General features: G+C 35.2%; 1 protein-coding gene and 1 pseudogene across 1 annotated transcript; both read right to left on the bottom strand.

The window, feature by feature from the left end:
* Positions 1-2865: 2865 nt before the first annotated feature.
* On the bottom strand, positions 2866-3332 carry LOC122069981 (protein REDOX 2-like). The gene has a single exon (XM_042634077.1). The coding sequence runs from the start codon at positions 3289-3291 to the stop codon at positions 2866-2868; it is 426 nt and encodes a 141-aa protein (XP_042490011.1). The 5' UTR covers positions 3292-3332.
* Positions 3333-8701: 5369 nt separating this feature from the next.
* On the bottom strand, positions 8702-10730 carry LOC122069976 (annotated as a pseudogene).
* Positions 10731-16277: the final 5547 nt, after the last annotated feature.

Here is a 16277-nt window from a genome sequence, read left to right as displayed (position 1 = left end):
TAGAAACTTCACAAGGTGTGCATTTAAGTGAACAAGTGTCTAGCACACTTGGTAAATTGTGGACCATTAAAGCTTATCCTACCAAGAGGTCTTGGGTTCATATCTCATGATTCATATCTTTCCTGCCCCCACAGAATAGGATAGAGTAGGACATAAAAAAATAAAAAAGATGTACCATTCAAAACTATCATCTACTCCTAATCAAATTAAGAGAGAGGAGGTTAGGTATACCATGCACTAGCTTTCTTAGAACTAACGGCTCAACCAATGGGAGGCCTAAGATAGGAAGGATATAGGGGACTTTCCAAGGGGAGAAGGAGAGAGATAGACACTAGTTTGAAATAAAATAAAGACCCAATATAAAATAAAATAAAATAAAATTTGTATTAAATTTACCTAAGCTCCACATCCTTTGAAAAAAAGTACACTAGTTTTTTTGCACATAATGTTCTCAAAAGTAGGAACTAGGGTTGTAGGGCAGAAGAAATATATAGAAATTTAGACAAATATTTTTTGAGAATTCTAATTTTCATAATTTTATCAACAAAAAGAGAAAAATCATTTTCCCATTACCTAGCAAATTTTAGATATATAAAAGGGAATGGTACATTGTTTTCTGCATGCTACAATTTCTATTTTATTATTTGGGATAATAAAGTTTTGTTTGGTAAACATTTCTGTTCTATAAAAGACGTTTTGAGTAAAATACGGAAATTTCAATTTTTGTGTCAAAATGTCGTTTTTTTTTTTTTTTTTTTTTTTTTTTGAAGAAAACTAGAACAACGGAACTGCCTTTTGTCGTTCCGTCAATTCTCATTTCTATCAATTTTTTTTCCACCATTTGTTCAAAAAGAAAAAAGAAAAAAAAAATACTCCATAAATGCACCGAACGCTTTATTCGGTTTTTTTGTTCCCATAAAACGAAAAAACTCTAGAAACTTTTATTTGGAACATTACCAAACTTAGCCTAAAACATTGGTCATGAATTATCATTGCAATTCCATACATTTTTTTTTTTATTAATTATTATTTTTACGTTAATAAAAAAAAAAAAAATCAGATACCATGAATCAGTCCAGAACGGATCAAATTGTCCACCCGATCCACTTTACCATTTAAAGAAACAATTGAAATCAGAATCGGGACTGGCTAATTCCGAGTTGATGAAGTAAGTTTCGAGTCTGATTCCATCAATCAATTCCGATTTGATTTTTTAAACCATGGTTTTATTCATCAAATTTATGCCTGTTATGCACTAAAACTGTCCTCAATTGACATAGTTTTATATGGGAATTTTTTTAACCTACATATGAACTCTCTAGTTGCAACTTTAAAGTGTTATTAGGGACGATCTGTATATTTCTATTCAACTAATTATATTTTATGTTTCTATCATCCTAAGAAATACAACTTTTTTGTTCCTTTATAGTTGAAACATCTTCTGAGAATTGAAAACCACGGAAGGGAAAGGAATACCCATGACTATGGGTCAATAGGTTGAGCCGGGTTGGTTTCAATCTGGTGTAATCACGCTTTTCCACTTTGGGACCTTATATAATCTGCCCGTTTAAGTAATATGTTCTCATATGGTAGGCATGGTCCAATTTATAAACGGTCGGTTGAATATCAATCTCTAATCGGGCTACCAATAATCGGACAAAACTGGTCTTAGACAAGCTTTAACTGGACTAGTGACACATACATCTCTAAATGGGCTTTAAACAAGCTTTAGATACGTTGTGTTTGGTAAATGGGCTCTAAGCGGGCTATAAATGGGCATCAAACATATGAAGCTGAGTCAGACTATAATTGGTTGGTCTCAGTCCCACGTCTATGGGGTATCACTTTTGCATTAGGAATGACCGCTTATAAACTAGAGCCTGACGCATTTATTAATTGAGCTAGATCGATTTGAACTTTAAATGGTCGGGCTGATCAGGCTTGCTGGACCAGGCCTGGAATTGACACCCATGGCCATGACTACTTTTAAATTGAAGAGAACATCACCATTGGATGCGAACAATTAGGTAGGACTAGAGACCTTTATGAAAGGATATGGGTAAGACAAACTTGAAGTTGTAAAGCTGATTCAGTATGTATAATTTATGACTTTTATCCCACATCGAAAAGGAATAAAAAGGGCAAGTCATCACTGCATGGTTGTTCAGTTAATGAGAGTACACGTAAAAGCATCAACATGAAAGGAATTATTTATTTTATAAGGGTTGGGATAGTAATTTTGTAAACCCTGTGTCTAAGTGCAAGGGTCACACGACGAGGCAGCTTTCTTTCACTCTTCACAATAGGTTTTTTTTTATTCAAAATAAAACAGCGAGCAGGTTTTGACCAACAGGTTTTAATTATTACCAAAAAAAGAAAAGAAAAAATCAACAGGTTTTAATCGTAGTTAAAAATTACTTTACCAGCCAAAAAACATGAATGCCTAGCATGATACGCAATCAGCTATTATGCTAATGTGTTTCAACCATAATTCAACCATAAACAAGCAACGGCGTTACTTTGCTAATTATTTTGAAGAGAGGGTGGAAGAGGCTCATGATATATAAGTTCTTTATCTTATTTGGTGCACTGTGTGTGTGTGTGTGTAGAGAGAGAGAGAGAGATATGTGGTTAAATTAAAAAAACTCTCTCTAGCCGTGTCTGGTGATACAAGGACAAGGAGAATGGAAAAACAAAAATAAAAATATAGAAACTATTTTGAGAATCTCTCTGTACCTCAAGTAGGACGAAACCCAACAGGTTTAGACCTCATCATCCCAAAGTTCCTCCAATGACTTGTAAGGACCATTTGGTGAAACATACATTTCTGCTGTAAGTCCCTTTTTTTGTGGAATCTGACTTATTTTATCCAATTCTTCTTGGGTAAGTTCCCAATCTAAGATATGGAGATTTTCTTTCATCCTTTCCTTGTTGAAGCTCTTCACAATTGGACTTACTCCTTGCTCCAGATACTAACTGGAGTGTTTTCTTAAGTGCTGGGAGGACTAGATCAGGGTCTGCATCTGTGCACCATAGCTTTGAAGTAACGAAAACATCGCCGCGGCTTTTTATCAAGCCTTGCTCAAGTGCTTGGGCTACAGCTTCGCCGACGAACCCTTCACTCCCGTAGATGGCAGCAGTATCGAAATGACGGTAACCGTTCTCAATGGCATCAACAAGAATAGAAGTAAGATTAGAAGGGAGAGGGTTGCCTGCTGTCCCCAAACCTATCAACGGCATCCTATGTCCAGAGCTCAAGACTACCTCTGGGATCACTTCTGCTTTCTCCATGCCTGCCGTTTTAGATTGATAGTTGTGGTAGAATGAAGCACTCTCTTGTTTTAACAAAAGTTTATGTTACCATTTTATATTGTGGACAGAAGATTACTTGACATAGTGGGTACTACCTAATTGGTTACTCCTTCAACATCAATTTATGATACACTTCTTATCTAACCCACCATGCATCTTGCATGTATGGGGTTCTTATGGTCATGCTGTCAATGGGTGATGGATCATGATTGTTGATAGAGTGAGTGTTTGAATGACATGTCTATAGGTCTGTTTAAAATATACCACTTAAATGGCTATTGTCTTATTTCTAAAAAGATTTATATAAGATATGAAAATAAAAGGATTTTTAAGAACAAGTTGAACGTGACGTATAATTATGTCATAACCATTCTATTAAAAAATAATTATAAAATATTTGAAGTTGTCATTGCTATATAAATATATATTTATGTAATATCAAAAAGACAAAAAAAGTAAAACTACAAAAAATTTGACACCTTGAGGGTTCAATATGGAAATCTCTTAATAAAATTATTATTCGTATTAAAAATAAACAACTTTATGTTGCAGTGTTATCCTTAGGGGTGTCAATTGGTCCGTCTAGTTTGGTTTTGATTTAGTTGAATCGGTTTCAGTCTAGGAATGAGGGAGACCAAAACCAATCCGATAAGGAACTTCGGTAATAGATCGGTTTCAATTTCAGTCCAATTTGGTTTCAGTTTATTTCACTTTTTCAATGTCAGGTTTATACCGGTTTAGATCATTTTATTATTAGATTTGAACTATAATGAAATCTTACATTCATAACTTATAGTGATCAGATTTGACAAAAAAAATACTTTAAATTTATGATTAGGTCCTGGTTTGTCGTTGTAAGGGAAAGATAACTAATATTAAAACCAATGGATAACAAATTACTAAAGATAACTAATATTGAAATCACAAAATGAACCCTATTATCAAATCATTCACTTAACTATCCAACTAGTTTTGTATAGTGAACAAGAAAATCAATGGAAGCATTATTACAATTTACAAATCAATTTCTCTATTCATAACCTAATATTCAATGATTTGTAACAATTCCCCTTACAACAAATTTTCTCATCAATATTATAAAAAATGGATGGTCAATTCACTAATTTATAATCTCATAATCATTTAATTTTTTTATCGGTTTCATTCGGTTTGGTTATTGATCGATTCGGTTTGGATTAGTTTTCAGTCAATCCCAACATATCTCAGTCCTAAATCAATCCAATAAAAATCGGTTTGATTCGATCCAAATTTTATCGATTAGTTTTGATCGATTTTATCAATTCGGACTAGGTTTTGACACTCTTATACTTACCCTATTGAATTCCTTAAAAAGAAAAATATCAAAGTAGAACAGGATTTTCTTCATCAATGGCGATTGGATAGAGCTTCCATGACGGTCTAATATTTTCTACCACATGTATAGGGGGTGATTTGAAAATGTATCTTACCAAAATTAAAAAAAAAAAAAAAAAAAAAATTGACAATACATGAGAGAGAGAGAGATTTTGTGTTAAAGTATGAGAGACAGGTGGCCTAATCCTCCTTTAAGGAGTAGGTGTCTCTTTCTTTCATTGCTTTAGTTGGTAGTGTTTGTGGTTTGATGTTTTTTATTTTTTTTCCTTCGTTTTTTCAACCTAATAAAGTTTGATCCTTGAGGAGGGGAAAAAGAGTAGCCTAATCTCCAATTCATTGACCCAATGGTTATATAATATATAGGAAAAAGAAGTATGTTAGAGTGATGTTGCATTAGTTCCAATGTTGATGGAAGGATCGGAAGCTCACTTTGTAATACTAATCTTGGAATTGGTGAAAAGAAATCAGAATCGATTTATTTTGGAACTAACTTATTTCACCATAGGGTCAACATCAAATTTTTTTTCCCAATTGTGAAAAGAGTTCAAAACAAGCTGTCTTTGGAAAGCTAACCTCCTTTCCTTCGTTGGTCGATCGGTTTTTGTCCAAAACGGCAGATTCCCTGAAACTCCAATTGACCTGGTTTTAATATCATCGGACCCTCTTTTCAAAATTAGGCGGTTTAGATCTAAGATTTTAAATTTTCTATAGTTCTAAGCCCTAGGTTGAGGGGCATTAATTTATGAAAAGATTAGAGGTTCAACGTTTAGTGTATAGGGTTTAAGTTTTTTTTTTTTTTTTTTCCCTAGAGTAGCCATTTTTAGAATATATTGTGTAAAAATAAACTTATATTATGATGTAAATTTTAATTTAAAATATGTAATGGATAACTTCTTGGGAGTATAGTGTGAACATTTTAGTTGATTGAAAGTCAACTATCCATGTTCCAGTTTATCCTATAAGCAGGGGTGAAATATTCGTATCTTATATGTTTGACCAAAAAAAATAAATTCATATAATATATGGTGTCGATGAGGAGGGTTTTGGAATATGTGAGCAGAGTAATCAACTTCCATTAGTTTTCTTCTCCCTTCTCTTTGTGTGATTATGTCTACAATTATTTGGATGCTTTGTTTGAATTTAATAACTAATCGTGTTGAGTTAAGATTTATTTTAATCATACAATCTATCAATCTTGATATTCTCAAATTTCATCCTGGTATAGTGTCTATTCTTTACGGAAATTCATGAGCCTTTTTCTGGGATCTCAATAAGGAATTGTAATCAAGAAGGGCCGGCAAGAATCAATGCGAAAACGATGGGCAGTAGCGAAGCCAGGGTTCATCCTCTAAGATAGAGTAGATGTGAAGGGATGGACTGAAGATCTTTTACTTTGTACCTAATGTATATTTTATGTTGTAATGCCAACTTATATGTGAATAATGCATATACAAAAAATTAATAGGAAAATTTCTATCACTCCGTTGTTCTTATCTTAAATTATTCAAAATTTTTCATGAAATTCCCCCCAAAAAAGTAAACTCTTACCTTCCTTCTCCTCTAGATCTAATGTTCTTAGAAAAGAATTCGTTAAATTATGTGAGGGTGATATAAATTTTTTCTGTAAGGTAAGGATGAACCCTCAACATAGAAAGACATTAGAAACTTCATAAGACATGCATTTAAGTGAACAAGTGTCTAGCACACTTGGTAAATTGTGAACCATTAAAGCTCATCCTACCAAGAGGTCTTGGGTTCATGTCTCATGGTTCATATCTTCCCTGCCCCCATAGAATAGGATAGAGTAGGACATGAAAAAATAAAAAAGATGTACCATTCAAAACTATCTTCTACTGCCTAATCAAATTAAGAGAGAGGAGGTTAGGTATACCATGCGGCTCAACCAATGGGAGAATGGGAGGGCTAAGATAGGAAAGGTATTGGGGACTTTCCAAGGAGCGAACAAGATTCTCTTGCCCAAAAATAAATTATGATAAATTTATAAAGACCCAAAATAAAATAAAATTTGTATTAAATTTACCTAAGCTCCACATCCTTTGAAAAAAAGTACACTAATTTTTTGCACATAATGTTCTCAAAAGTAGGAACTAGGGTTGTAGGGCAGAAGAAATATATAGTAATTTAGACAAATATTTTTTGAGAATTTTAATTTTCATAATTTTATCATCAAAAAGGGAAAAATCATTTTCCATTACCTAGCCATTTTTAGATATATAAAAGGGAATGAGACATTGTTTTCTGCATGCTACAATTTCTATTTTATTATTTGGATAATAAAACGTTGGTCATGACTTATCATTGCAATTCCATACATTTTTTTAATAATTATTATTCATAAGTTAATGATAATAAAAAATAAAAAAAATCAGATACGATGAATCAGTACAGATCGGATCAAATCGTCCACCCGATCCACTTTACCATTTAAAGAAACAACTAAAATCAGAATCGGGACTGGCTTATTCCGAGTTGATGAAGTGAGTTTCGAGTCTGATTCCATCAACCAATTCCGATCTGACTTTTTAAACCATGGCTTTATTCATCAAATTTATGCCTGTTATGCACTTAAACTGTCCTCAATTGACATAGTTTTTATATGGGAAATTTTTTAACCTACAAATGAACTCGTTAGATGCAACTTTAATTGAGTGTTTAATTTGTTTATTCCTATTTTGATTTAGTTTGTTTGTCTGGTAATGGCCATGCCGAAAGTGAAGTGCAATCTGAATTTATTTTCTTCTTTGGTCTTCTGATGTAATGCATTCATTCTTTCTAATAATATTTTCTTTGCTGATCTTTAGCAAAAAAATAAAAGTCTTATTAGGGATGATGGTAACCGTATATTTCTGTTCAACTAATTATCATTTATGTTTTATCATCCTAAGAAATACAGTTTTTTTGTTCTTTATAGTTTAAACATCTTCTGAGAATTAAAAACCACGGAAGGGAAAGGAATACCCATACTGGAGGTCAATCAGTTGGGCTGGCATGGGTTGGTTTTGGTCTGACATAATCGATCTTCTCTATTTTGAGACCTTGTACTATAATCGGCCTTTTAAAATTATACATCATCATATGCTGGTTACGTCACATTTATACACAGTTAGTTGAGTACTTGTATTTAATCGGGCTACCAATAATTGGGTTAAACGGGTCTTAGATTGATTTTAAATAGGCTAATGACACATGTATCTCTAAATGAGTTTTAAATTCATTGTGCTTGGTAAACGGGCTCTAAGCTGGTTATAAATGGGCATTAACATGTGGAGCTGAGTCAGATTATAATCGGTTGGTCCCAGTTGGGCGTTTGTCAGGTATCACCCTTGCATCAACGTAAAGTCTGACACGTTTATTATTTAGGTCAGATCGATTTGGGCTTTAAATGATGGGGTTCAATCAGATTTGCTGGACAGGCCTGGAATTGACACCTTTGGCCATGACTACTTTTAAGTTGAAGATAACAAGCACCAATGGATGCGGACAATTAGGTAAGACCGGGGGCCTTTATGAAAGGATATGGGTAAGAAACAGACTTGGAGTTGTATAGTTGATTCAGTATGTATAATTTATGACTTTAATCCCACATTGAAAAAGGAATAAAAAGGTATAAAAGGCAAACGAAGGAGGCAGGACAACCTGCTTTTGGTGGAGACTGAAGATTAGGTTTTTTGTTTTCGGCCCATATGGTAATAAAAATAAAGGGTAAGTCATCGTTACATGGTCGCTTGATCAATGAGGGTACTCATAAGGACATCAACATGAAAGGAATTATTGAGTTTATAAAGGTTGTGGTTGTAATTTTGTACACCCCTGCGTCAGTGTTTGGGCCCAAAAGTCACGTGACCAGACAACATTCTTGCACTCTCCAAAACCGGGGGGGGGGGGTTTATTCAAAATAAAACAGTGAACAGGTTTTGACTAACAAGTTTTAATAGTAGTTAAAAATTACCTTACCAGCCAAAAAACACGAGCGCCTGGCATGATACGCAAGACAAAAGTTAAATAAGATTTATTTTTATCCTTTTAAATTTGGTCTGCCCAAAGAAGGTTGTAGGAGAGCTGCCTCTCTCATGCTTTTATGTTTTTTTCTTTTTCCTTTATACATACAAATTATCTATCCAAAAAAGAAACTATTATGCTATTGTGCTTCACCCCTAAACAAGCAACAGCCTTGCTTTACTACTTATTCTGAAGAGAAGGGGGAAGGAGTTCATGACAACTCCTTTTATCTTATTTGGTTCACTGAGAGAGAGAAAAATGTGGTTAAAAACTCTCCCTAGCCGTGTCTGGTGATACAAGGACAAGGAAAATGGAAAAACAAAAGTAACAATATAGCTACTATTTTGAGAATCCCTCTATACCTCAAGTAGGAGGAAATCCAACAGGTTTAGACCTCATCATCCCAAAGTTCCTCCAATGACTTGTAAGGACCATTTGGTGAAACATACATTTCTGCTGTAAGTCCCTTTTTTTGTGGAATCTGGCTTATCTTATCCAATTCTTCTTGGGTAAGTTCCCAATCTAAGATTTGGAGATTTTCTTTCATCCTTTCCTTGTTGAAGCTCTTCACAATTGGACTTACTCCTTGTTCATATATCCATCTCAATGAGATCTGTCAAAACAATAATAATGTTTAATTAGAAAACCACAACTTTCAAGAACTAATGAACCTTCAATATTCCTTTTGGAACATATATGTCACTGTTGTTTAGTACCTGTGCAATGGATTTCCCCTTGGCCATGGCAATGTCTTTGAGAATAGGACTATCCATGACCATAGTTGAACCCCATGGAGCTCCATTTGCTCCCAGAGGCGATCAAGCACTGACATGGATCCCTTTTTCGTTGCAAAACTCCCTCAGCTTCTTTTGCTGCCATGCAGCATTCAGTTCCACCTAAGTCAATATTGTAATTTCATTTAGTCATTTCATCATTGTAAAAATGGAACCTTAAAATGAACATAAAGATTTACATGGTTTGACAAGATTGTCTACGTCCAGAGTGAGATGAGATCTTGCTTCAATATTAATGAAGAATATGATTACAAGACACCTATCTTAGACTGCTTATAGAGAAAAACCTCTGCTATAAATATATAGCAAAACCCTATGTAGGTAATTTATTGAAATACCTATATAAAATCTTGCATATCAACTACCTAATAGTATATATACCTGATTCACGGCAGGAGGGATGGTGGCATAAGTTAGCAATTGGGAGAGCTTCTTGCTAGAGAAGTTGCTGACACCAATGGACTTCGCTAACCCAAGCCTGCAGCACTCTTCCATGGATTCCCATGTCCCTCTTATATCAAACGGAAGAATGTCCTCTTTGGCAAAATTGTGGCTACTTCCTTCTTTCAACCTCACAGGCCAGTGTACTAGATACAGATCCACATAATCTAGCTTAAGTTTTCTATAACAATAAGATAATATATATATGTATATATATTATGGAAATATTTGTTTAGAAGATGTATATAGATACTAACTGGAGAGTTTTCTTAAGTGCTGGAAGGACAAGATCAGGGTCTGCATCTGTGCACCATAGCTTTGAAGTAACGAAAATATCGCTGCGGCTTTTTATCAATCCTTGCTCAAATGCTTGGGCTAGAACCCCTCACTCCTGTAGATGGCAGCGGTATCGAAATGACGGTAACCGTTGTCAATGGCATCAACAAGAATAGATGTAAGATTTGAAGGGAGAGGGTGGTTGCCTGCTGTCCCCAAACCTATCAATGGCATCCTATGTCCAGAGCTCAAGACTACCTCTTGGATCACTTCTACTTTCTCCATGCCCACCGTTTTAGATTGATAGCTTTTTTTTTTCGGTAGAAATTTTAGATTGATAGTTGTGGTAGAATGAAGGACTCTCTTGTTTTAACAAAAGTTTATGTTACCATTTTATATCGTGGAAAGAAGATTACTTGACATAGGGGGTACTACCTAATTGGTTATTGCTTCAACATCAATTTATGATATACTTCTTATCTAACCCACCCTGCATCTTGCATGTATGGGGTTCTTAAGGTCATGCTATCAATGGGTGATGCGTCATGCCTGTTAATAAAGGAAGTGTTTGAATGACATGTCTATATGTCTATTTAAAATATGGCACCACTTAATCGGCTATTGTGTTGTTTCCAAAAGATTTATATAAGGTATGAGAATAAAAGAATTTTCAAGAACAAGTTGAATGTGGCATACTATTATGTTATGATCATTCCACTAAATAAAAAAAAAAAGAACTTATGCATGCATTATTAAAGTTGTCATTAATTGCTATGTATATAATATATGAATGTGTGTATGTGTAAAATGACATTATTACCCTCATTTAAATTTTTTTTTTTTGTAATATCGAAGGACAAAAAAGTAAAACTAAAAAAATTTGACACCTTGAGGGGTCAATGAGGAAATCTCTAAATAAAATTATTATTTTTTATTAAAAATAAACAACTTTATGTTACAGTGGTATCTTATTGAATTCCTTATTAAAAAAAAAAAAAGTCAAATTAGAAGAGGATTTTCGTCACCAATGACGATTTGATATAGAGCTTCCGTAAAGGTCTGATATTTTCTACCACATGTATAGGGTGTGATATGGCAATGCATCTTACCAGGGAAAAAAAATTGACAATGCATGAGAAAGAGAGATTTTATGTTAAAGTATGAGACACAAGTGGCCTAATCTCCCTTTTTTCATAGTGGAGTGGGTGTCTTTCTTTCATTGCTTTAGTTGGTAGTTTTGTGGTTTGATTTTTTTTATATTTTTTCAACCTAATAAAGTTTAATCTTGAGGGGAAAAAAAAAAAAAGAGGTGGCCTAATCTCCAATTCATTGAGGCGATGGTTATATAATATATAGGAAAAAGAATTGTGTTCGAATGGTGTTGCATTTAGTTCCAATATTGGTCAAAGGATTAGAAGCTTACTTTGTAGTACTCTTGGAATTTGTGAAATGAAATCGGAATCAATTTATTTTGTAACTAACTTATTTCATCATAGAGCTTGGACCAAAAGTTTTTTTTCCAATTGTGAAAAGAGTTCAAAACAAGATGTCTTTGTAAAGCAAACCTCCTTTCCCTTGCTGGTCGATCGGTAGTCCAGTCTGCCCTTTCCATAGTTACTTCATACATGATGTCTTGTTTTGCTTTGCATAAGGCAATTTGCAGGAAATTGGATTCTATATATCTACATTTTTGGAATGGTGACAGTGATATTTCAAAAAATCCCTTCTCATTGGATGCCACAAGATTTGCAAACCTAAATCCCAAGGTAGTTTAGGTATCAGGAGCTCCAAAACCCAAAGCCTTGCTCTCCTTCTAAAGTTAGGTTGGCGTTTATTATAGGAAAGGATTCTTTGTAGGTGAAGATTCTCACTTTCAAATATTTTCCTAAGTGGTCCATATATCACAAGGATACGCTAAAAAAGAAATGATCCATTTAATGGAAGAACATCCCAACTCTCCAAAAGCTGGTTTTCATTAAACATGGAAATGGCAGGAATACTCTCTTTTGGAATGATTCTTGGATACCTACCAAAGCTAATTTATCTCTTAATGATTATTTTATTAAAGACCAGCTCCTCCTTCCTTAACCTAAGTGAGTGCTTTTATCATTAATAATTCCTGGAATACTAGTTTATTATCTGTAGTACTCCCACCCCATGTAATCACCCCCTCATTCTGAAAATTTCAATTTCCTTACAACAGATGTTTGGTACTATAATCACTCTAAAATTGAGATATTCACAACCAAGTTCGCTGTTAAATTTGTTTGCTAGTTCAGCTACTAACAGATTTGGATTATCAAACAGGTGTGCTTGTTTATCTCTTTTCTCTCACTGGTGGCTGTTTCTATAGAAACTCAAACTTCACCCAAATTTAAGATTTTTTTCTAAAGGTTGGCTCATGAAGGGGTTCCTACAAAGGATATCCTGGGGGAAATGGAAAGACATCGATACAATCTATGAATATGAATAGTGTCATGACAAGTAGGAATCTATTACTCATATTTTTTCTTCATTATGAATTTACTAAAAGGATTTGGGCTCTAGGCCCATTGTATCTGAGAGCTTAAGCTTTTTCTGAAGCTTGTTTTTCTTTTGTTATCATGTACTTCCTACAGTTTGTCCCTCATGACATTTTATCGGAGTGTTTTATATATTTATTATCACTTGCTATTAGTATATATGGAACCATAGGAACAATGTGCTTTTTCAGACAGGTTGGGTCTAATCCCCTTGTGATTCTTCACTCAGTGAAGCAATTGATTGCTCAGGCAAGCAATGCCAATATATCCACCATGGTGATCTCAATCCATGAGACTCCTTCCCCTTTCATACCCTCTATGACCCCCATTGATCATCATATGTGTGGGTGTCATTGACCAAACAACCACTACTTCTGTTGTTTTATGGTTGTCGTTGTTGGTAACACGGCCACGTGACAATGATGATGTGGCCAGTTTGGGTGACGTGGTCAAAAGTGATGACATGGTAGCGTTCAATGTCACCGATGAGGTAACATAGCTACATTATGTACATGGAGTGGTTTGATTCATCCATAGTAGGTGGTGTGGGTTTCTAGGTCAAAACTGGCAAAATTAACCTATTTACACTCGGAGGCATTTTTGGAAATAAAAATGACATTTTTGGAAGATCATTTCTCATGAAAAAGATATATTGTAATTTATCTAGCCCAGTGCATATGATTTTGTCACGTTCTGATGCTATATGAAGAAGTTACGGTATTTGTGACAGTCGGGGGTAGTTTCGGTATTGAAGATTAATTTTTTGGAAAATTTTTTCTGCATGTAACAATACAAAAAAATCCTATCTTTCCAATGGTTCTAATTTCATCTCATTCCAATTCCGTATGAGGAAGATGCGTCATTGAAAAAATTCTAGGGGCATTTTAGTCTTTTTACATGACTAAGTCAAATGATTGGGTCTTCTAAAAAGTTGTAGAGCGTCCAGTTGTGGTTCCAAAGCACTTCATTTCATATCTACAAAGTTATATGTGTTTCCGTGAAGCCAGTTCCAAAATCCAAACCAGAAAATCAACAGTTGCTCTCGGTGTTGGTGGATTTTCCAGATTTTAATTTTGAAATTTCAGGGGTTTTGTGTAATTTCAATATCTTGAAGGTCCGAACTGTTAAGGGGTTTTTAGCACTGTAAATATGAAGGCAGGGGCTCATTTGTAATAAACTGACTTGGAGGGAAGTAAAATGGATGGTCCAGATTCGACCACGTAGGCTTGATGCCCATCCAAAGGCTGGGGAGATTTTGCGTTGACATGGACTGGATAGATGCTTGCTGGGATTTTATTGGTGGAGTGCATAGGATGTTATGGGTTGGCGCTACACTGGATCGAGTGTAGCTTGTGTGCTTCACGCGTACATAGGAATCTATATAATGATTCCATATGACTTTGATCCGAAGCAACCAGATCAAATCGGTTCCAATCCAAAAGCTGAAATCCGTTTCAGCTTTAATAAAGCCAGCCAACAGCCAGCGGTACTTTGAGTTGACGTAGCCAATGGCGCATCGACAACATGCCTGACGGCTGACGCAGGCGCTGACGTAGCGGTCAGCATGACGTCATTGAGATTCTAATCTTATGGTTGTGCTTTCTTGTCCGTTATTTAAATCCGACAGATTAGATTAAATGATTCTTTTTTATGAGATCTACTGTCACATCTGTGCCTCTGTTACGCACACTGCTGGTGTAGCCTACACCACTCCTATGAAGATTCCATTTCAGACTATCTCATTGCTCCAACTTCAAATGGCCATATCTCCCTCATCTCAACTCTAATTTGGGTGAACCAAATTGGAGATTCTTCACCATTCCGAACGCTACATAGTGGAAGAGAAAAATAAGGGTTTCAAAGAGTAAAAAATTGTGGATTTTTTGTGTGAAACTCCTCCCTCCATTGTTGACCATTAAAAAGCTTAAAGGCTTTGTGTGAGTTGTTTTACACTCCATTAATGGTGGTTTAGAAGGGTAGTTGGGTGGCACTGATGGTAGCCTAATTCTAAGCTAAGGGAAGAAGCATGAAGGGAGGAGCTTCCTCCTTTGTTGGTCTAGGAATGGGTTTTGTTGCTCAATGGGAGTTTTGTTTACTCCATTAATGAGGGTTATGTGTGTTGATGATGCATTGACTCAAAGCCAAAGAGGAAGAGAAGAAACCAAATGAGGGTTTCCTTATGATTACTTTGAGAGCAAGAAGCCAAGGGGGAGAGAAGGTGTGAACACCAAGCTTGTCAGTGCAAGTTTCCAGTCATCTCAGGCAACCGGTTGTGAGATTCCCTAATCTTGGATTTACATTATATGCATGTATAATGATATGTATGCATGGTTTAAAGTATCTCCGATACCGATACGATACCCTCCGATACGTATCTTAAATTTAGCTGACCGATACGATACATGAAATTTTTAAAATCCTTTCGTATCAATATATATCCTACGATACATACCGATATGCATCAATACACCACTGATACACATCGATACGATATGATATGCACCGATATGACTCTATGAAAAATATAAAATCGAGGTGAAATGTACATCGGTACGTATCGGTGAGTATCAATACGTATCGGTGAGTATCGATATGTATCGATCGATACATATCGGTGAGTATCGATATGTACTGATACAGTGCGCTACGGTCATATAATGGCCAAGATGGGTAATTTTTTAGAAAACACAATTTTTTGAGGGGTTTTTATTCCAAAGTTGTTGCTAGCCATATTTCTCTCAAACTAAAGTAGAAATCAAGGTTGGAAACAAGCATTTTACATTTATGGGACAACTACAAACCTTGAATTCTTAGAGCAATACCCTCAATTTAATGTTTATGCATAATACACGTTATCAATAGCTTTTTTTTACAAATTCTTTATGCAAAAGTGTTTAAAAAAATGTTTCCTATCCATTTATGTGTGTACCTTTAGCGTATCTTAGCGTATCTCCGATACAATACGATACACTCCGATACGTATCTTAATTTTGGCTGACCGATACAGTGACCGATACCGATACTTTAATCCTTGTATGTATGTATGCTAGGGTTAGTTGTGGATGAATGTATATATGCTAGGTTAGTTGTGAATGAACTATAAGCATGCTAGCTAGTTGTGGATGTATATGCTAGGCAATGTTTGACTGTAGGCATTAATATAAGCCCAAATTTACTGTATTCTTTATTGAGTGCTTAGTAGGTGCTAAGCACCGGGAGTGGCTCCTCCCGTGTAGTAGGTGCTACACATTGTACCTACACTGCGAGTGCCATCTCAACTTCCACTTGAGAAAATTGGGTGTGGATGCAGTCAAAAGTAGTGTAGTGAGTAGGTACGAAGCCTTTACAGACATTACTCTGGGGATATAGGCAAATTACCGAACCTCGTAAAAACCGTGTGTTGTAGGTGCTTGTTGTTTGCATTTTATATTGAAGTGCACGGAATGCAAAATGGATGTGCATACTTGAAAGTGCTTATGAGAGGCTGAGTATGCATACGATTGTGTGCAAACAAGGATAGGTACAGGGATAAGTGTAT

The sequence above is a fragment of the Macadamia integrifolia genome, unplaced genomic scaffold, assembly GCF_013358625.1.
Source record: "Macadamia integrifolia cultivar HAES 741 unplaced genomic scaffold, SCU_Mint_v3 scaffold784, whole genome shotgun sequence".
Lineage (NCBI taxonomy): Eukaryota > Viridiplantae > Streptophyta > Magnoliopsida > Proteales > Proteaceae > Macadamia > Macadamia integrifolia.
This window is presented reverse-complemented; position numbering and strand designations above follow the sequence as displayed.